Source organism: Nomia melanderi, chromosome 1, assembly GCF_051020985.1.
Source record: "Nomia melanderi isolate GNS246 chromosome 1, iyNomMela1, whole genome shotgun sequence".
Taxonomy (NCBI): domain Eukaryota; kingdom Metazoa; phylum Arthropoda; class Insecta; order Hymenoptera; family Halictidae; genus Nomia; species Nomia melanderi.
This window is the reverse complement of record NC_134999.1, coordinates 11,758,935-11,774,725: the sequence shown is the minus strand read 5'-3', so window position 1 is coordinate 11,774,725 and position 15,791 is coordinate 11,758,935. Positions and strand designations below refer to the sequence as shown.

Here is a 15,791-nt window from a genome sequence, read left to right as displayed (position 1 = left end):
GCTAAGGACAACACGATGACATTTATGTATTTACGTACATATGTACGTCTTACGTTGCAATTAATGAACTTGTTTTAGATATTTTTTATTGGTATAATTAAAATGAAAAACAGAATGACGTTCAACAGAGTATTAGGTAAAATGGCAAATGAGATATTTATTTTGAAATTATTGTAAGTTCATTTTTATCAAATAGTTCATGTTTATTTAATACAAATTGAATATATTATATGTATTGCGAAAATTTATACATAAATAGTATTATCTGCAAGATAAATTTGAAAATGGAAAAATATCAGAGGCAGTTCTAGTGCAAGTACTGAATGAAAACATAGATACACTTATACGTTTGCAGTTTATCTTTATCAATGATAAGCAATATACATTTCTTCCGGATGAGGTTTATATAACCGGTTCAGAAATATTAAAAGAGAAAAAGAAATCGGATGGCACGTCGCTGATAACATTGACATCCAAACAGGACTTTCATATTTATGGTCGCTCGAGTCTCATAAAGGAGCGGATCAGTGTAGAATATTAGAATAAAAATGTTATCCTTCTACAATGACTCATGAATGCACATGTAAGATGAGTGGTATTTCCACACACGATGATTCAGAAAAAACGATACAGTTTTTACAGGAGCTTTATCGTTCGTATTTTCATTTGTAAAGATTTCAAGCGGATTTAATTACCCCAAGAAAATTAATCTTTTTCTCAGTCACTATGAGATTGCAAAATATTAGACGTCACAGCACGTTGTTTTCTGCCACAGCCATTTTGCCTTCATTCTGTGGAATGTTATCTTTGCTGAAATTGTTTTTTGAAATTAAATGATCGTTTTCATTTTTAATATATTACCTTTACAATCTTATTATATTCAATATCTTCATTCTATTTTCCGTTCAATCTAATCCCTGTATAAAATTGATTAATAAAAAAAAGTATTTTACAACTGAAGAATTAAAGAAAAATTAGGATCGATGTATGTTTCACAAAGTATGAAATTTAAATATGCTATTTGCTTTTACTAATAAGCGTCCGTGGATGTCTCCGTTTCTCAACTTTCATAATGATAATTATCAATATCATTGGTTTAGACACAGTATGAATGTTTCAATAATTATTTAAATAAATCATAATTAATCTTAAGTATTATCATTTAGGGTCTGAAGATTTGTTCGCGGAGACTACTATCTAACTTATTATTTGCAAAGAGACTGAAAAGATGATATATCCACAATAAACATATAATTCATAACACGATATCGTATCTGTGTTAACAAAGACTTGTTCGAGTAAACACGAAATACATTCATATCAATTAATGCAGATCACTAATGATAACATGGCGAAGTGCCTCGGTACCTTATTGCGATTGTTTCACGCTACACACTTATACATAGATAAGACGTAGGTGTAAAGACTATTTACTTTATAAATATTTAAAAACCATTTTATCATTAAAAAAAAATGTAAATATAATTAGGTTGAAGAATTCATTGAAAAACGAATGCAGGCGCCGTTATGCGCCGCTATTTTCTTTTTTCTATTTTATGAATTATTGAATCTTTTTTTCTTAGATCATAAATGGAGACGTTATTACAGCCAGTTTTTAATGTTGAGTTTTTTTGTTAATACACGAATACAGGAACTTTTTAACACGTTAAATGCCATGGGGGTCACCGGTGACCCCCGACCAAATCGAATTACTATAGTTCACTCAATTAAACAATGATTATTTGAAAACATTTCTATATTATAAATAAAACTGCCTAGTGCGGTAACATTCAGCCAGACGAACGTGCAATAATAACAATGCAATTCAATAAAATGATTTAATATTATATTTTTTCATTTTGTGTATTTCATTCTATGAAATCGTGCGGCATTTAACGTGTCAAAATATGTATGAATGTACAGAACAGAGTTACAGGTGAAAATAAATATTTACATTTTATTCACTTCGATCCTGCTGAAAAGAATACACACATAACCCTTGATTCGGTGCTGCCCCTCTCAGCGAATGACTGAATCGCAGAGAACCATCAGGCCAAGAGCAGGAAGGCGCATGGCCGCACGTAATGCGAATCAGAGCAGAGCACTGACCTTGTTGCTGTTCACATTTCATGGGATGGTTGCTACCTGAAACTTTTCTTGGTAGAAAACATTTGAAGTTAGAATTACTGTGACTACCATGACTCAATGGTTTCAAACGATTTTCTTAACACGTTGATTGCCACAGTGGTCGACGGTGATCAGAATTTCCAAATTGCTTGAAAACAATTACAATAAGAAAATTGACATTGAATTAAAATATTTAGTAACACAAGAAGCTAGATAATAGTGTAGTATGAGTACTGTAATACCAAAACATTAATAACTATTTTAAATACTATTAGCCTTTAATATTAAGGGATAAATCTTAGTATAACAAGACGCTCGAAATTTTCGTGGCAGTCAATGTGTTAATCGTCAAGAAATAACAATGAAACAAACATAAATTTTTTGTTAAGATTAGTTTCTCACGCTTCGTCGCTCAATTAACTTTAAACATGTGTATTTTAATAAACGCCACGGCGCAGCGTTACATCTCTTCTCAATTCATCTCATTTTAATAGTTGCAACGTAACAATTCATCTTGAGCATTATAAACGCTCCTGGTTTCATCAGTTTCAATCGACCACTTGGTGAACTCCGAAATTCTACGCTTTTCAGAGCAACGCGAAAACCTAGTTATTTTTATTATACATCCAAAAACTACTGACATGAATGAATCTCAGTTTGTACGTCACGATCTTGAAAGAGTACCTTAGAAAAAAAAACAAACGCATAGCGTGTCTCTTTCATCTTTTTTGTCCGCACTCGTGTCAGTGTTTACGCTCTGCCAACGGCCATATTGTCGAAAAGTAGCTGCGTAGTATGTTTACAAACAAACGTATACATGAATTCCGACGAAGTGCGGACATTCACGAGTGAGCTACAAGATATATTAACACTAGAATTACCAAGCACTTAAACTGACTTTTCCAAATTTCTTTATGAAACTTGTAACTGTGTATTTATTAAGATTTCAATTGGTTTATATTTTAGTGGAGGTATTACTACATCAGCTTCTTCAACGATTTCTCAGAGAAGTATCTATATCTTTTCAGTAATTGTATAAAAAGAAATCAGAAATGGGTCATCTGGTAGTTCTAATGTTCATTCCTTTCAACATCTGGGTTGCTACACCTAGAAGACAATCCAGCCATCTAGATAACAAATGTTATATTCTCGGAAGAAAGGTTTAGAAGAGTCAAAGACAATTCACGGAACACAGGGGTCACTGCACGCTGCCGCCAGTGAACGTCTATATCCACACGCTATGAGAAAAAAAACATTAAATTTCTAATAGAAAGAGGTAAACGTCTAAGCGGATTTGAAACGTTAATATTAACCAATATCCATGCAATTTTAACACTATTTCTACCAAAGGTATCGAAAGACACCTTTCGAAATTTAAACTTGAAATTATTTTCCAAGATTGCTCGTATATTCTGAATTGACTTTTCGATTTTTCCAATAACGATCATAAAATTGACTATAGGAAATGTCCAAAATTCAATTGAGGAAAAGCTATTAACAATTATAAGTTAAAATTTCGAAAGGTGTCTTAACACCTTCAGTAGAAATAGCGTTAAGCAGATGCTACTATATTATACAAATCGAGAAAAATGTAAACTTTAATTCAGACATTATCTTTATATTATCCAGCAAATACTCTTCACCGATATAGTAGTTATATTTTAATTAGTTTCGAATCAAATAAAAACCTTGCTATACTACAGTGAATGCATAAAGTTCCAAACCAGCGTTTAACACGTTCGCTACCAGCGCTTACTTTGGTGAGGGTCTCCTATTATAATATTTTCTTCAATCCAATAAATCTTCTGAACAAAATATTATAAAAATGAAACCGAAACGAGTCATTGAATTCCTAAATATAACGTAGTAGTTTCTAATTTCTAATAACAAATATCTACAGATTTAACCCTCTGTAGGCCCATGTAACTTTGAAGTCACGTATCAGTATATTGGCATCTTTTTGATTTATTTCATTTTGCACTCAAAGTGGTGAATAAAATTAAGTAACCAGTTAACTTCAACTTTTATACACTCAGGTATGAAAGTTTAATGTTATTGTAACTTAAAAGTTACAAAATATATTTATTTGATGAAATTATTGAAACTATTGAATACATTCTTAATTCGTATTCATACGTGGATATATATTAATTTTGTATTGCATAGATTTTACTATAATCATAAACAAAAATTCGACCCACAGAGGGTTAATTTCATTTTCATTATGTAAAATATAGGATCACGGCCGTCACAAATGACGCTGGTATCGAACGTATTAAACGCATGATACACCGGATCAACAGCAAAATTAATAACACAGGAAACATCTTCTCATTTCTCCTTTTTGCTACACTATGTTGTAATGGTCTTTTACCTCGTCACACGAACTGCAGTTTGTCCTACATTTCCAACGGATTCTTTAGGATGCACATAAGTACATAGTTGAATAATTCGTTCGTTCCCGAGGCGGCGAGCCGAGAACGCGCAACTCGTGTGCAACACGTCTGTGTCTAAAATAAGAATTAACCGTACGCCACGACTGGCCGAAAGTCTCGCGGATCGCTGGCATAACTGACAATGACATTTCGCCCTTAACCGTGTGGACTTGCGGAGAAAGGAGCGTTGTGGGGGGACTGAGGAGAGGTGCAGAGGGAGAGGAGGAAAAGGAACAGGAAAGAAGAGACAAAGAAACTCGAACCCGCACGAACGCGCCGCTGCGAGACGTATTCGCGATACGTCTAATAACATGACCAATACACAGGCACGTGCAATCTTATCTTCGTAGCGAGGAGAGGATGGTTGCGGATACAGTTAAGTAGCGGCACTTTGATCCACAAATGCGCCATGTGTTCCGAGTTTCGAGCGAGCTGCCGATCCCAGTGACGATATAACTTATCGGTCGGGCACGGACGAAAATATACGTGCCGCTGCGCTTTAATCTTTTCTCGTTGGGAGCACACAGGTAGGGATAATCTAAAATTGTATCGGTGCTACTAAAAAAAGACATTCCCAAGCGATTAACATTACATGTACCGTGCACTTAACACGTTCGCTACCAGTGTCATATTTGTGACGATCATAATTCTATATTTTACACAACGAAAATGAAATTAATACAAATTAATTAGAAATAATAAACTACGACATTACAGTTAGGAACTCAATGACTCGTTTCAGTTGTCATCGCTGGTAACGAACGTGTTGAACTGACTTTTGAACATTTCTTTATTAAAGCTACAAGATTTACTAAGATTCTAATTGGCTCGTGTTTTAGTTTAGGTGTTACCAAATCAGCGTCATCAATCATTTTTCAAAGAAGTATCTGTACCTTTGGAGTAATTGTAACAGAAGCAGTTGAGAATTGGTCGTTTCGACCCACCTGGTAGTTCTAGTGTTAACGCACGATCAACGTAAGGTTCGATACAATTTCATGAATAGTTTATGAAAAAGATTCCAAGGTTGAGAACCAGCCGCGGAGAGTCCGTGTAACCTCCAATTACTGGACGTACCCTGTCCGTACGCCTCGAATTCCGTGTAACCATTTTCCGAGGTGGGAATCGTACGATCTTCCCGTTGGCCGTCGCGATCTCGAACAGTGACGACCACTGAATCGGACTGTATTGTACGAGACAGAAATCTCGTCGTAGCCTTGCGAGAGGAGACAATGGAGTGCATCGACGGGTAATAGCGGATCAAGCGTACGTGCGTGTGTTCCGTCTCTAGGAACGCTGGGACTCGAAACAAACGGATGACGTACGGCCGACGAGCTCGGGTCCAAGTCCAGCGACGGACAACCAGTCACGGCTGCCTGTTGCGCCGGAGAGGGTTCAAAAGAGAGTGGAGCGGCGAACCGCCGGGAGACGTAACGAGCAGTCGCCAGCTGGTGGCCGGTCTACGTGGATCGTTTGTGCTTGCGACGAGTGTGCACGGTTTGCTTGGTGTGTACGCAAAAGCGGTTCCGCGACGCGATAAGCGCGAGACTTTACGGACGAAAACACTCGTGCTCCGCAACATGACGACGAGTTGCTTCCGTTGACGGTGGTTCGCTTTCAAAACGGCTCGGCGGAGCTTGCTATTGTTCTAAGAGACGCAAGCGAACGCACACCGATGAAAGTGTGCCTTCGGCAGGATGTCGTCTGTGTTTTCGAAGCTGATCGACAAGACGTCTGCCAAATACGGCATCAAGCAAGAGCACCTCACGCGTGGCGTCGTTAGCGCAGTAACGACACTCTATCTTCTCAAGATTGGTTACCCGTTAGTGGCTTCTAGTATCAAGAAGTATCAGGAGAGAAAGAGGAAAGAAAATGAATGTGCGGGCAAGACTACGAAACGGTACAAGAGCAACGCCATTAATGGGGGAACCCCCGTTAAAGCTGGGAAGCCGAGCGTCGGTCTGGACCGCGAGTTCGTTAAACAGCTGATCGCGTTACTGAAGATCATGGTTCCAGGATGGAGAACGCGCGAAGCCGGATTGTTGACCTGCGCTACACTGACGCTACTCACGAGAACTTTCCTCTCTGTGTATGTTGCCACTTTGGAGGGTCAGATCGTGAAGAGAATAGTGCTCAGAGATGTGCGCGGTTTCTTTTGGATGCTAGCTAGATGGTTCGCCATTGCTTTACCCGCGACCTTCGTGAATTCGGCCATTCGGTATTTGGAGGGTCGGCTGGCTCTAAGCTTCAGGTACATCTGCGTGAATATAATCCCGATTTTTTTTTTGTTTCTGATTTTTTACAAAGTAACTGTATTGTGTAATTGACATTTGCAATTGTTGAATTTGTTTTTTTTTTGTTTTTGAAGAGGACGCTTGGTGGAGTATGCTTACAAAATGTATTTGAGTCAGCAAACCTACTATAGAGTAGCAGCTCTGGATACTAGACTCGGAGGTGCTGAGCAAAGACTGACAGATGATTTGTCTGAACTGGCAAGTTCCGTAGCACATCTATATTCAAGTTTAACCAAACCATTGTTAGACTGTGCACTAGTGGGTATTGCATTAATGTCTTTTTCATCTAAAATGGGAGCAAGAAGAATGCAAGGTAAGGTAGTTCATTAGTATCAAGTTATGAAACAAAGGTTAAAGACAGGTGTATTGTTATTTATGTGTAATTTTCATTTCATAGGTCCATTACTGGCATCTGCAGTAATAGCTTTAACTGGTCAAATTCTACGTCTTGCTTCTCCTAAGTTTGGTCAATTGGTAGCTGAAGAAGCATCACGACGTGGACGATTGAGAGAGGCTCATGCTCGCATTAGTGCCCATGCAGAAGAAATTGCATTTTATGGTGGACATTGTACAGAGCATCGCTATTTAACTACAGCATATAAGTCTCTTGTATCACATTTAAGAAGAGTGTTAGCACTCAAATTGTGGTATGTGATGCTAGAACAGTTACTCATGAAATATGTGTGGTCTGGCACTGGACTCTTAGTTATTGCCATGCCTGTGCTTTATACTACAGTTACTTCTAGAAGTTCATCCAAATATGATGATGGTGATGGTGTGTATATGTGATGTAAAAGCAACTCGCAATGTCAAACAGTGAAATGTAATTTATTAAAAATACCTTTTTGAAAAATAGGTGGAGTAAGTGAAAGGACTAGGTATTTGACAACTTCTAAAAATCTTTTAAGTTCTGGGGCAGATGCTGTGGAAAGACTTATGTCATCGTATAAAGTAAGAAATTTGTTCAATTTGTATCAGAAAAAGATATGCTTATGTTGTATCATAATATGTTACTATAATTTATTTGTGAATGTAGGAATTAGTGGCATTAGCAGGGTATGCAGCACGAGTCAGTGAAATGTTAGACGTATTTAAAGATGCTGCACTGTGTAAATATAGAAGAAATATTGTTAGTAGTCCTATGAAAATAGCAAATGGTAATGCGAATAAGATCCTAGAGAGAATAATTGAATTAAAGGATGGTACACCAGTGATTAAGGGTAAGCTTTTGCTGATGTAAAAATAATTCATAAAATACTGATATTGTAAATAATATATTTGATAGGAATCGTACAAGAAAGCACTGATGGCAGTATAAGCTTAATCAATGTGCCAATAGTAACACCAAATTGTGAAGTTATTGTGCCGAAGTTATCAATCCATGTAAGTGATACATGATTTTATGTGAAATGTCTGAGTGTAAAGTATACATTTTTATAGATTGAACCTGGCGATCATATATTAATCACTGGTCCCAATGGATGCGGGAAAAGTTCTCTATTCCGCATAATTTCTGGTCTATGGCCAGTTTATGATGGTACCTTGATGAGACCACCTCAGAATTACTGTGGAAGACCCGCATTATTTTATATACCACAAAAACCTTACATGACAGTTGGTTGCTTGCGGGACCAAATCATCTATCCTGCAGAATCCCAAACAGAAGACTGCTCTGATGAAGAACTCCTGAAATTATTAGGAGAAGTTGATTTACGAGGACTAGCGGAGAGGGAATCGGAAGGGCTCGATACTGTAGGTGATTGGGATTCAACTCTATCTGGTGGTGAAAAACAAAGGCTAGCAATGACTAGATTACTCTATCATGCACCGCAATACGCTTTGTTAGATGAGTGCACTAGTGCCGTGAGCCTCGAGGCTGAAGGCGTAATATATGAAACCGCCAAAAAGAAAGGCATCACGTTGCTAACTATTACTCACCGTGTAGCATCACTTGCAAAATACCATAAACTGTTGTTGCGCTTCGACGGTGAAGGAGGTTGGGCTTTTGGTCCGTTAGACGAGAAAAATGCAGCACTTTTAATTAACCAAGTTCATGAAAAGAACGAGCAAAATGAAGTGAAAGGAGGCCGGTATCAAATATCACAGGTATACTCAGAGATCGATCATTTTTTTAAACTGTGCTGTTACAAAGAATTAATTTATCGTTTATTTTATTATATTTGCAGGAACTTCGTGATCTACATTCGGAAGAGTCAAAGATTGGGATTAGTTGAAGAGCAGTAGACAAAATACTTGAAGATGTTTTTAGTTAAATTCATGTAGAAATTTACATAAATGTAAATATTTTGAATATGTATTTTGTACAAAGGTTTTCAACAATATCTAGTTTAGTTCTCTATTTTTATATGAGGAACACATGTTATTTTCACAATAATTAAAGGCATTTAAACCAAACAAAAAATATAACCTAGTTATACAAGAATCACTATAATATAAGCTTATATTGCTTTAATAAAACTATTTTTATATCTACGTACAATTACTTTCTCCACATTTACTGAAACTTCTTCAATAAAGGATATGATAAATTGTTTTCACATTTTCGTATACAGTAGTTAATTTTGAAAATAAGTTTATTCTTTTCCTATTACAACTGATCTAGCACGTTCACCTAAAGTGAAAAATGTATTAATATTCAGGCTGAAACATAATACACATGATTCTAAAGACTGATCATAATTTTGTAGTAAAAATTTTACAAAATTATATATACGTAAGTATATATATATATATATTTTTTTAGTATTAATTTATTTAAAGTCTTTTTATTTTAAGTGCCACCTATGTAAAACACATTATTTTAAAATATTTTGAAACTTCGAACAATAAAATTAATATTAATATACTTTTTGCACCACACGATGATGTTTACATATTATTTGAATCCAATAAAGGAATTTTCATGAAAACACATTATCTATCTGTTTATTACCTCCTACCTAACATTACACACCAGAAGATAACATTCCAAGAAAATTCCGATTGATAAGAACTTACACGGTACTTTATAAAAGTCTACACACAAACATAAAACGAAATTAACTTTACAGATTCAATAAGTAATTTAATTATAGAGAATCTGTGCCCACGTCTCTAGATACGCAGCAGTAGATTACTAAGCTCCTTATATCAGATCTTAAAAAGAAACAAAATAGTATCGTTACAAACATTTGCCTCATCATTATCTATTATCAAAAAAACAAATTAAGAAAATTCTTTCCTTATCGATCCACGAAAAATATTTTGCAAAGATTAAAAGCAAAACAATAGAAATTATCAGTATCGGTGATAATTGCTCTTTGAATCTTTCAAAAATAACGTAACGTTTGTATTTCTTCTTTCATGATTTCTAAGAGCAAAAATGCCTGTAACTGAATATAAAAAGCGTAAGAGACATGTGATATTTGTAATTTACTGAAAAGAAAAGACAGAGGAAGAGAGAGGATCGGTTCTAAACGTGGAAAGGGTGAAACGACGGAAAGAAAGGGGGCGAGAACGGAGCAGAGAGAGAGAGAGAAAGAGAGAGAGGAACTCGATTAAAAGCCGGATCGTGGATTAAACTGTCTTTGCCGGCAATGCAGCTGCGGTCAGGTGGTACCACCATCACGCGCACATTAATTTGTGCCGGACAAAAATTTAATTACGTGTGTTTCTTTGTTTTGAAGGGCCAGCAAAAGCGGCGGGGGCGATGCCAGGGGAGGGAAGACCCACAATTTCCGATGAGCTTACCTCTGGGAAACCCTCCAAACGCCAAACGTCGATACGCCCGGGAGCAGCCATCTTGGGGGGTTGTATACCTCTGTGCAACGTTCGAGCTAATGCTTTAAAGCAATTCCAGAATGCTGGCGCAATTGCCTGTTTCTCCGATACGGCCAGCCTCATCTCCTACGCTGATTCTGTTCAACGGTAGAAATAAAAGAATTTCAATCAAAGTTGAATCACACATTTTGATATAGAAAATCAAGATACCAATAGGGAAGATTCTAGTGATAAACTTGTAAAGGGAAAATAATACTTGAGCGAATGATGATAATATTTGGAAACAAACTTTCAATTGAATTTCGAGCAGTTTAAAAGGAGGAAATAAAATTTTGTGTGACCTAAGTTGGAGGAAGTGAAACGGAATTATTTTCGCGAGTAAAAGAAGTAGACTTTTTTAATTGATAAAGTATATTCACCGCAAATGTCTGAACTCATTCTTATATTTGTTTCGTATCGTGTCATTTAGTATAGATAAAACGTTGTACTTTGTATAAGATATGCAGACAAATATGGCGATATGAATGTGTTTAAGTTTATCTTTGGAATATTCTGAATACGTAAAAAAATGTTTTAAATGTGTCTATAAATTTTGTAAATACAGTTTTTTTACTATAAAATTCCTTCTCAAATACTTGACATTTGGTTATGCAAGAAGATAAATTATTTTCTTGGAGGTAGCATAAATCCAAGTAGATATTCTTGTTTTGAAATATTTATAGGTTTATAGTAAACGTTCTTGTGAATAAATCTTGCGAGTAATAAAAAAGATGTTTTATTTTTAAGACTCCCATAAGAAAATACTGTAAAAAATTGTGAATAAAAAAATTCAGCAGTTATCTAACTTTTTTCCTGCACGTACACTTTTTTACTTCTCGATTACTATTGAACGTTTCTTTAATCACATCTTTATTCTAATTCAAGTTAGATAAATGATGCATGAAATTTCATTAAAAAGGAATGAATTACTTTTGTGGAAGTCTCAGAAAATAGGTTCTTTGAGAATACGGTGTAAAACGGGATGTATGTAGTACTACTATAGTGACTGTAGGTCATATGCAAATTCGATTAATTCGTACAAATGATACTTCGACGCATTTCATTTGTGTTTCATTCACTTCATGAATGATGTATAACGCTGCTCATATAAGTTAATTTATGTTCATTCTGACTTCATGCTAGAATTTTCACATAATTGTTAGCTGAAATTAAAATTTCAATTTGTGTCCGTATCTAAAAACATTGTAACAACATATGCATTTTCAATTTATATTTTACATTGCATCTGGTATATTAATTTATAAAAGCACACACTCGTCAAAAGATAATATTAATCACATAGTGTGGAGAAATCTAAGTTACTTATAAGTCTTATAAGACTTTTAGAAATTTCTTTATAAAAACTCCAAGAGTGCATCTATTAAGATTTCAGTTTGCACGTGAAATCACGTGCTAAGTCATTTCTATAGCAATTTCTGTGAGAAACATCTGTTATCTTTACAATAATTACGAAAAGAAGAAACCAGGAATGGGTCATTTTGACCGGTTTGGTGGTTCCTAGTGTTAAGGGGGCCGGCAAGATGGTCGACAGAGACGCGGCGCGCGCCACGGTGCGGATTCGCGAGCGTGGATACACCTCCGCGTCGCAAATCCCATCGGATGACAAGATAGCGATCGGATAGTAAGTTATTACGCTCTTTATCCCGGAGATGCTGGCCGCGCGTATGCGGTGACGGTGGCGGCCGGCTGGCACGCGCCGCGTGTAATTCAATCGGCTATTTCGACAGGGGTAGGCGCGGGGACGAAGTTTTAATCCCCAAGGAACTGTTACGAACAGCGGCTGAGACCGGCATCCTACCGCTAATCATCCCGGCGATTCTTACACCGTATTTTCTTAACCGAGCATTCGGACAGATGCTGGTCCGTCGGCGGACAGCTCGCTCCTTCAACCCCTTTTCGGGGCAACGAAACACGATACGCCTTCGAAGACGGCTCGTGGACGAATCCGCCGGTTGCGAAAGCACTCCGGTTAGAAATAACAACGTTTTCTTCGCTTTTGAATAAACAATTAACATCGGGGGTTGAACTTTTGGTGGCTGATCCGTTGGACAGCAGCTTCGAGCTTCGAAGCAATCTGCTTCGTTAATTTGATAGCCAGGGTTTGGGAAACGCAACTTAGCTTGGGCACTGTGCAGCTTGGAATGTGCATTTTGGGGTTTCGAATGAGAAGGGATGTATTGGAGAAATTATATCCTTTGCGAGTGTAAATTGAGAATTAAAGTCATGTCTCGAATAAGATTTTATCTTTTGGTTTCGGTTAATTAAGAATAAAGTGTTGCATTAAGAATTGTACACTAAACGTCACTGAGTCTTGTATTTTGGAAATTTTCAGATTCTTCTAGGTATGTACATTGTTATTGATACGTAGGAATTTGAACTGCGATACTTTTAAGTGGATAGTTTTGCGGAATAGACGAGCATTTTCATGATCTTTCGAATGGAAAACCGCAACGGTGGCCCGTGTTACAATTACACGGATTCTGGAATGGCGGCCTTGCCCTTGCCGCAAGAGGTGGTACGCCGCAAACGTAATTAAGCGGCCGTGACGTATTTGGTAACATCTCCATCGTCCGAGCAGGGGATTTTATCTAACCGCCGAAGATTATCCGATGGGCAATCACTTTCAGTGTAGGGAGATGGAAAATGGGACTGGTAGGATGAACGTTTGATCGCGAACAATACCATCACTGTCATCTCATCACGGTGGTTAATCACTCAACCCTGGGCCGCGACGATCACCGCTTTTCCCTGTGGGCGCGTTACTTCAAGCGTGAATCTCCCTTTAGATTTTTATTTCTCTGTTTTATCAATTGCACATTTTCAGAACATTCATTCAAAATTGTATTTCTATGACCAACCACATTGATACTTTCAAACAAACAACACTGGAAAAGTGTTGAGAAAAGCAAATAAGATGAAACGATACCATCATCATTTTTATCATTTTTATAAACAGGAAACTAAGTTTCTTTTACGATTCTGTGTTGTATAATACCTACATGAACAGAAGAAAATTGCTTGCCATCCTACGAAATTGTCATATATTACCAATTCACTTCATTAGTGGAACGTCTGAATAATTACTTCAGCTTTTGAATAATGAATGAATAGGAAGTGTCTCTAATATTCGATTCAATCAATTCACACGTGAATCTTGGAAATGTGTATCTTCTTCCCGCGACCACCCTGCAACGATGATATTTGCCGAAGGTATTTAAGGAAGAGGTATTCACCGATGAACCGGTCATCCGGCGATGTGCAACGTGCACACGTGATCGATGCGGATGTGCGTACGGTGCGCGTTTGCAGCGGTGTAATCGCCTCTTTGATTTCAGGTGCGGGCAAACACAGGTGTGGCTGCGCGAAGCAATGGCTTCGAGAGGGTGATGACGGCTGGTTGCCATAGACGCTATCTAGACTTCTGAACGGGAACATTCGGGTACCGCGAACCGAACGCAAACAGATATAAATGTAACACGTGTATATCGGCGGCGCATTATCTCATCGGTGAATTTATAATTTGCCGGGACGGTCGATGCTGAATCATTCTACTCTGAGACGATCACTTATGATAATCAAGATATTTTTAACTCTTCACTCCGTAACATCGTGTCAGCTTAGCGATGCAAATGTCAAGCAAGATTTAACAAATTTGAATGTATTGCATGCTTTCGAGTGAACGGAAAATATTTTTAGTTGGAGAAACAAATATTTGCACCTGAAATATGAGAGAAATTTCTTACTGTTGTCCAAATGTTTTAGACCCTCGCGAGTGTCAGTAACATAACAATTTTGTGGATTATTCGCGAATGGAATTAAAGTTTCCGCTGAACAGAAGCGCGCTGTCGAAAACGTACTTCCGGAAGAAATAGGAACGGTCAGCGAGTTTCTGTTCTTCCCATTCGTTTTTTTTTCTCTTTTTGTCAGCGCAATGTTCCTGGCTAAAAGCGTCACCTCTCACGAACCAGGGCCGTATCCGACTATCGAATGTCGGCATAATCGCGGCCGTCAGGCCGGACACCTGACCTACGTAGTTCCGATGTGGACACAGGAAGAGGAAGTCGACCGCACGGCACCGTTCTGCCGTCGACCGTGTGTCACCGATCATCGCGAATACCTGGGATCGTGTTCTGCGCTGCTTTTTCCATCGATATTCGTTCGATAATTAAAAACGCAGAAGTATTAACGTTGAGAAAAAGGTAGAATAATATAAGTAGACAAAGTAGGTGGATAAATGAAAATAATAAAAGACTGACGATATAGGATATTACCAATAAAAGAAATGGCACTTAATAGTACAGTTTAACTCTAAAATGGTTAATAGATTAATGTCTACAGATTCATCATGTTATCCTGGGCATGTACTATTATTCAGATGTCAAAAAGCTATGAACTGTCGTCACATCATTTCATCCTTCATTTGTATTTTAATTCTAATTGCGAGAAAATTCGTAGAAGCATTTCTTCTAAATAGTTACATAGCAACAGATAAAAAACTTTATCGTAGATACATAAAGATTCGCAATGTAGATATTCGAAAAACGAGAGAAGGGAAAAGGACGTGAAGTGTAAAGATGAAAGGAGAGGGTGGAGTGATGGAGGAAGAAAGGTAGAAGCGAATGGAGAGGGTGTAAAGATGAGAAGGAGAAGGGGAGAGGGTCACATAGAAGAGAGCAGAGCTCGCAGCACGCCGAGTGTACACCCTGGGTATTGGCTTACACTTCCAGCCGATTGGGCCCACGGTATTTACGCAGGACCCCGTAGAAAACCGGACCCCGCCCTCTCCTGCCCTTCGTTCGTAACGTGCAATTCCACGGAACTGTAACGTTTCCAGCGACCCGGAGGAGTTCCTTGCACCGTGACATTCTTCCCCGGCAAAAAGGACGTGGCAGGATATAAAAAGCTTCTTGATTGCTTTTAGCAATCACCTTTTTAAGATACATGAATTGATCTTCAAATTTTGGTAGAAACTTCGTGGACGATACTTGACGTGTAAGATTAAAGACCGCGGACTAAAGAAATAGAAATGATAAGTTACTAATATGTCCGTTTATTGAGTATGTCTACTTCGACATATATTCCTGATGTAGTACTATCC

The 15,791-nt window shown here is 37.5% G+C and overlaps 2 protein-coding genes and 1 long non-coding RNA gene across 8 annotated transcripts in view; 1 reads left to right on the top strand and 2 right to left on the bottom strand.

The window, feature by feature from the left end:
* Positions 1 to 217: 217 nt before the first annotated feature.
* Positions 218 to 5,581, bottom strand: LOC116427639 (uncharacterized). Of its 5 annotated transcripts, XR_012998254.1 has the most exons (5): positions 5,456 to 5,571; positions 4,502 to 5,120; positions 1,955 to 2,156; positions 862 to 917; positions 218 to 791 (listed from the first exon to the last, which is right to left on the bottom strand). It is a non-coding gene; the product is annotated as an uncharacterized LOC116427639 (long non-coding RNA). The 5 variants fall into 5 exon arrangements; XR_004235128.2 differs by having other exon boundaries at positions 218 to 917; XR_012998251.1 differs by lacking the exon at positions 862 to 917 and having other exon boundaries at positions 220 to 810; positions 4,502 to 5,117; positions 5,456 to 5,581.
* A 637-nt stretch (positions 5,582 to 6,218) lies between these two features.
* On the top strand, positions 6,219 to 9,706 carry ABCD (ATP binding cassette subfamily D). Of its 2 annotated transcripts, XM_031978212.2 has the most exons (9): positions 6,287 to 6,459; positions 6,576 to 6,810; positions 6,928 to 7,166; positions 7,251 to 7,628; positions 7,710 to 7,804; positions 7,890 to 8,073; positions 8,139 to 8,236; positions 8,294 to 8,959; positions 9,040 to 9,706. In XM_031978212.2, exons 1-9 carry the CDS (start codon positions 6,432 to 6,434, stop codon positions 9,085 to 9,087), a joined length of 1,971 nt encoding a protein of 656 aa, XP_031834072.1. In that variant the 5' UTR covers positions 6,287 to 6,431; the 3' UTR covers positions 9,088 to 9,706. The 2 variants fall into 2 exon arrangements, with proteins under 2 accessions (XP_031834069.1, XP_031834072.1); XM_031978209.2 differs by having other exon boundaries at positions 6,219 to 6,810; positions 9,040 to 9,705.
* A 976-nt stretch (positions 9,707 to 10,682) lies between these two features.
* Positions 10,683 to 15,791, bottom strand: part of CtBP (C-terminal binding protein) — a 40,874-nt gene continuing 35,765 nt past the window's right edge. Inside the window, exon 8 of the mRNA XM_076366040.1 lies at positions 10,683 to 10,770. Coding sequence (XP_076222155.1) covers positions 10,698 to 10,770 — 73 coding nt within the window. The 3' untranslated portion in view covers positions 10,683 to 10,697. The remainder of the gene's footprint in view (positions 10,771 to 15,791) is intronic.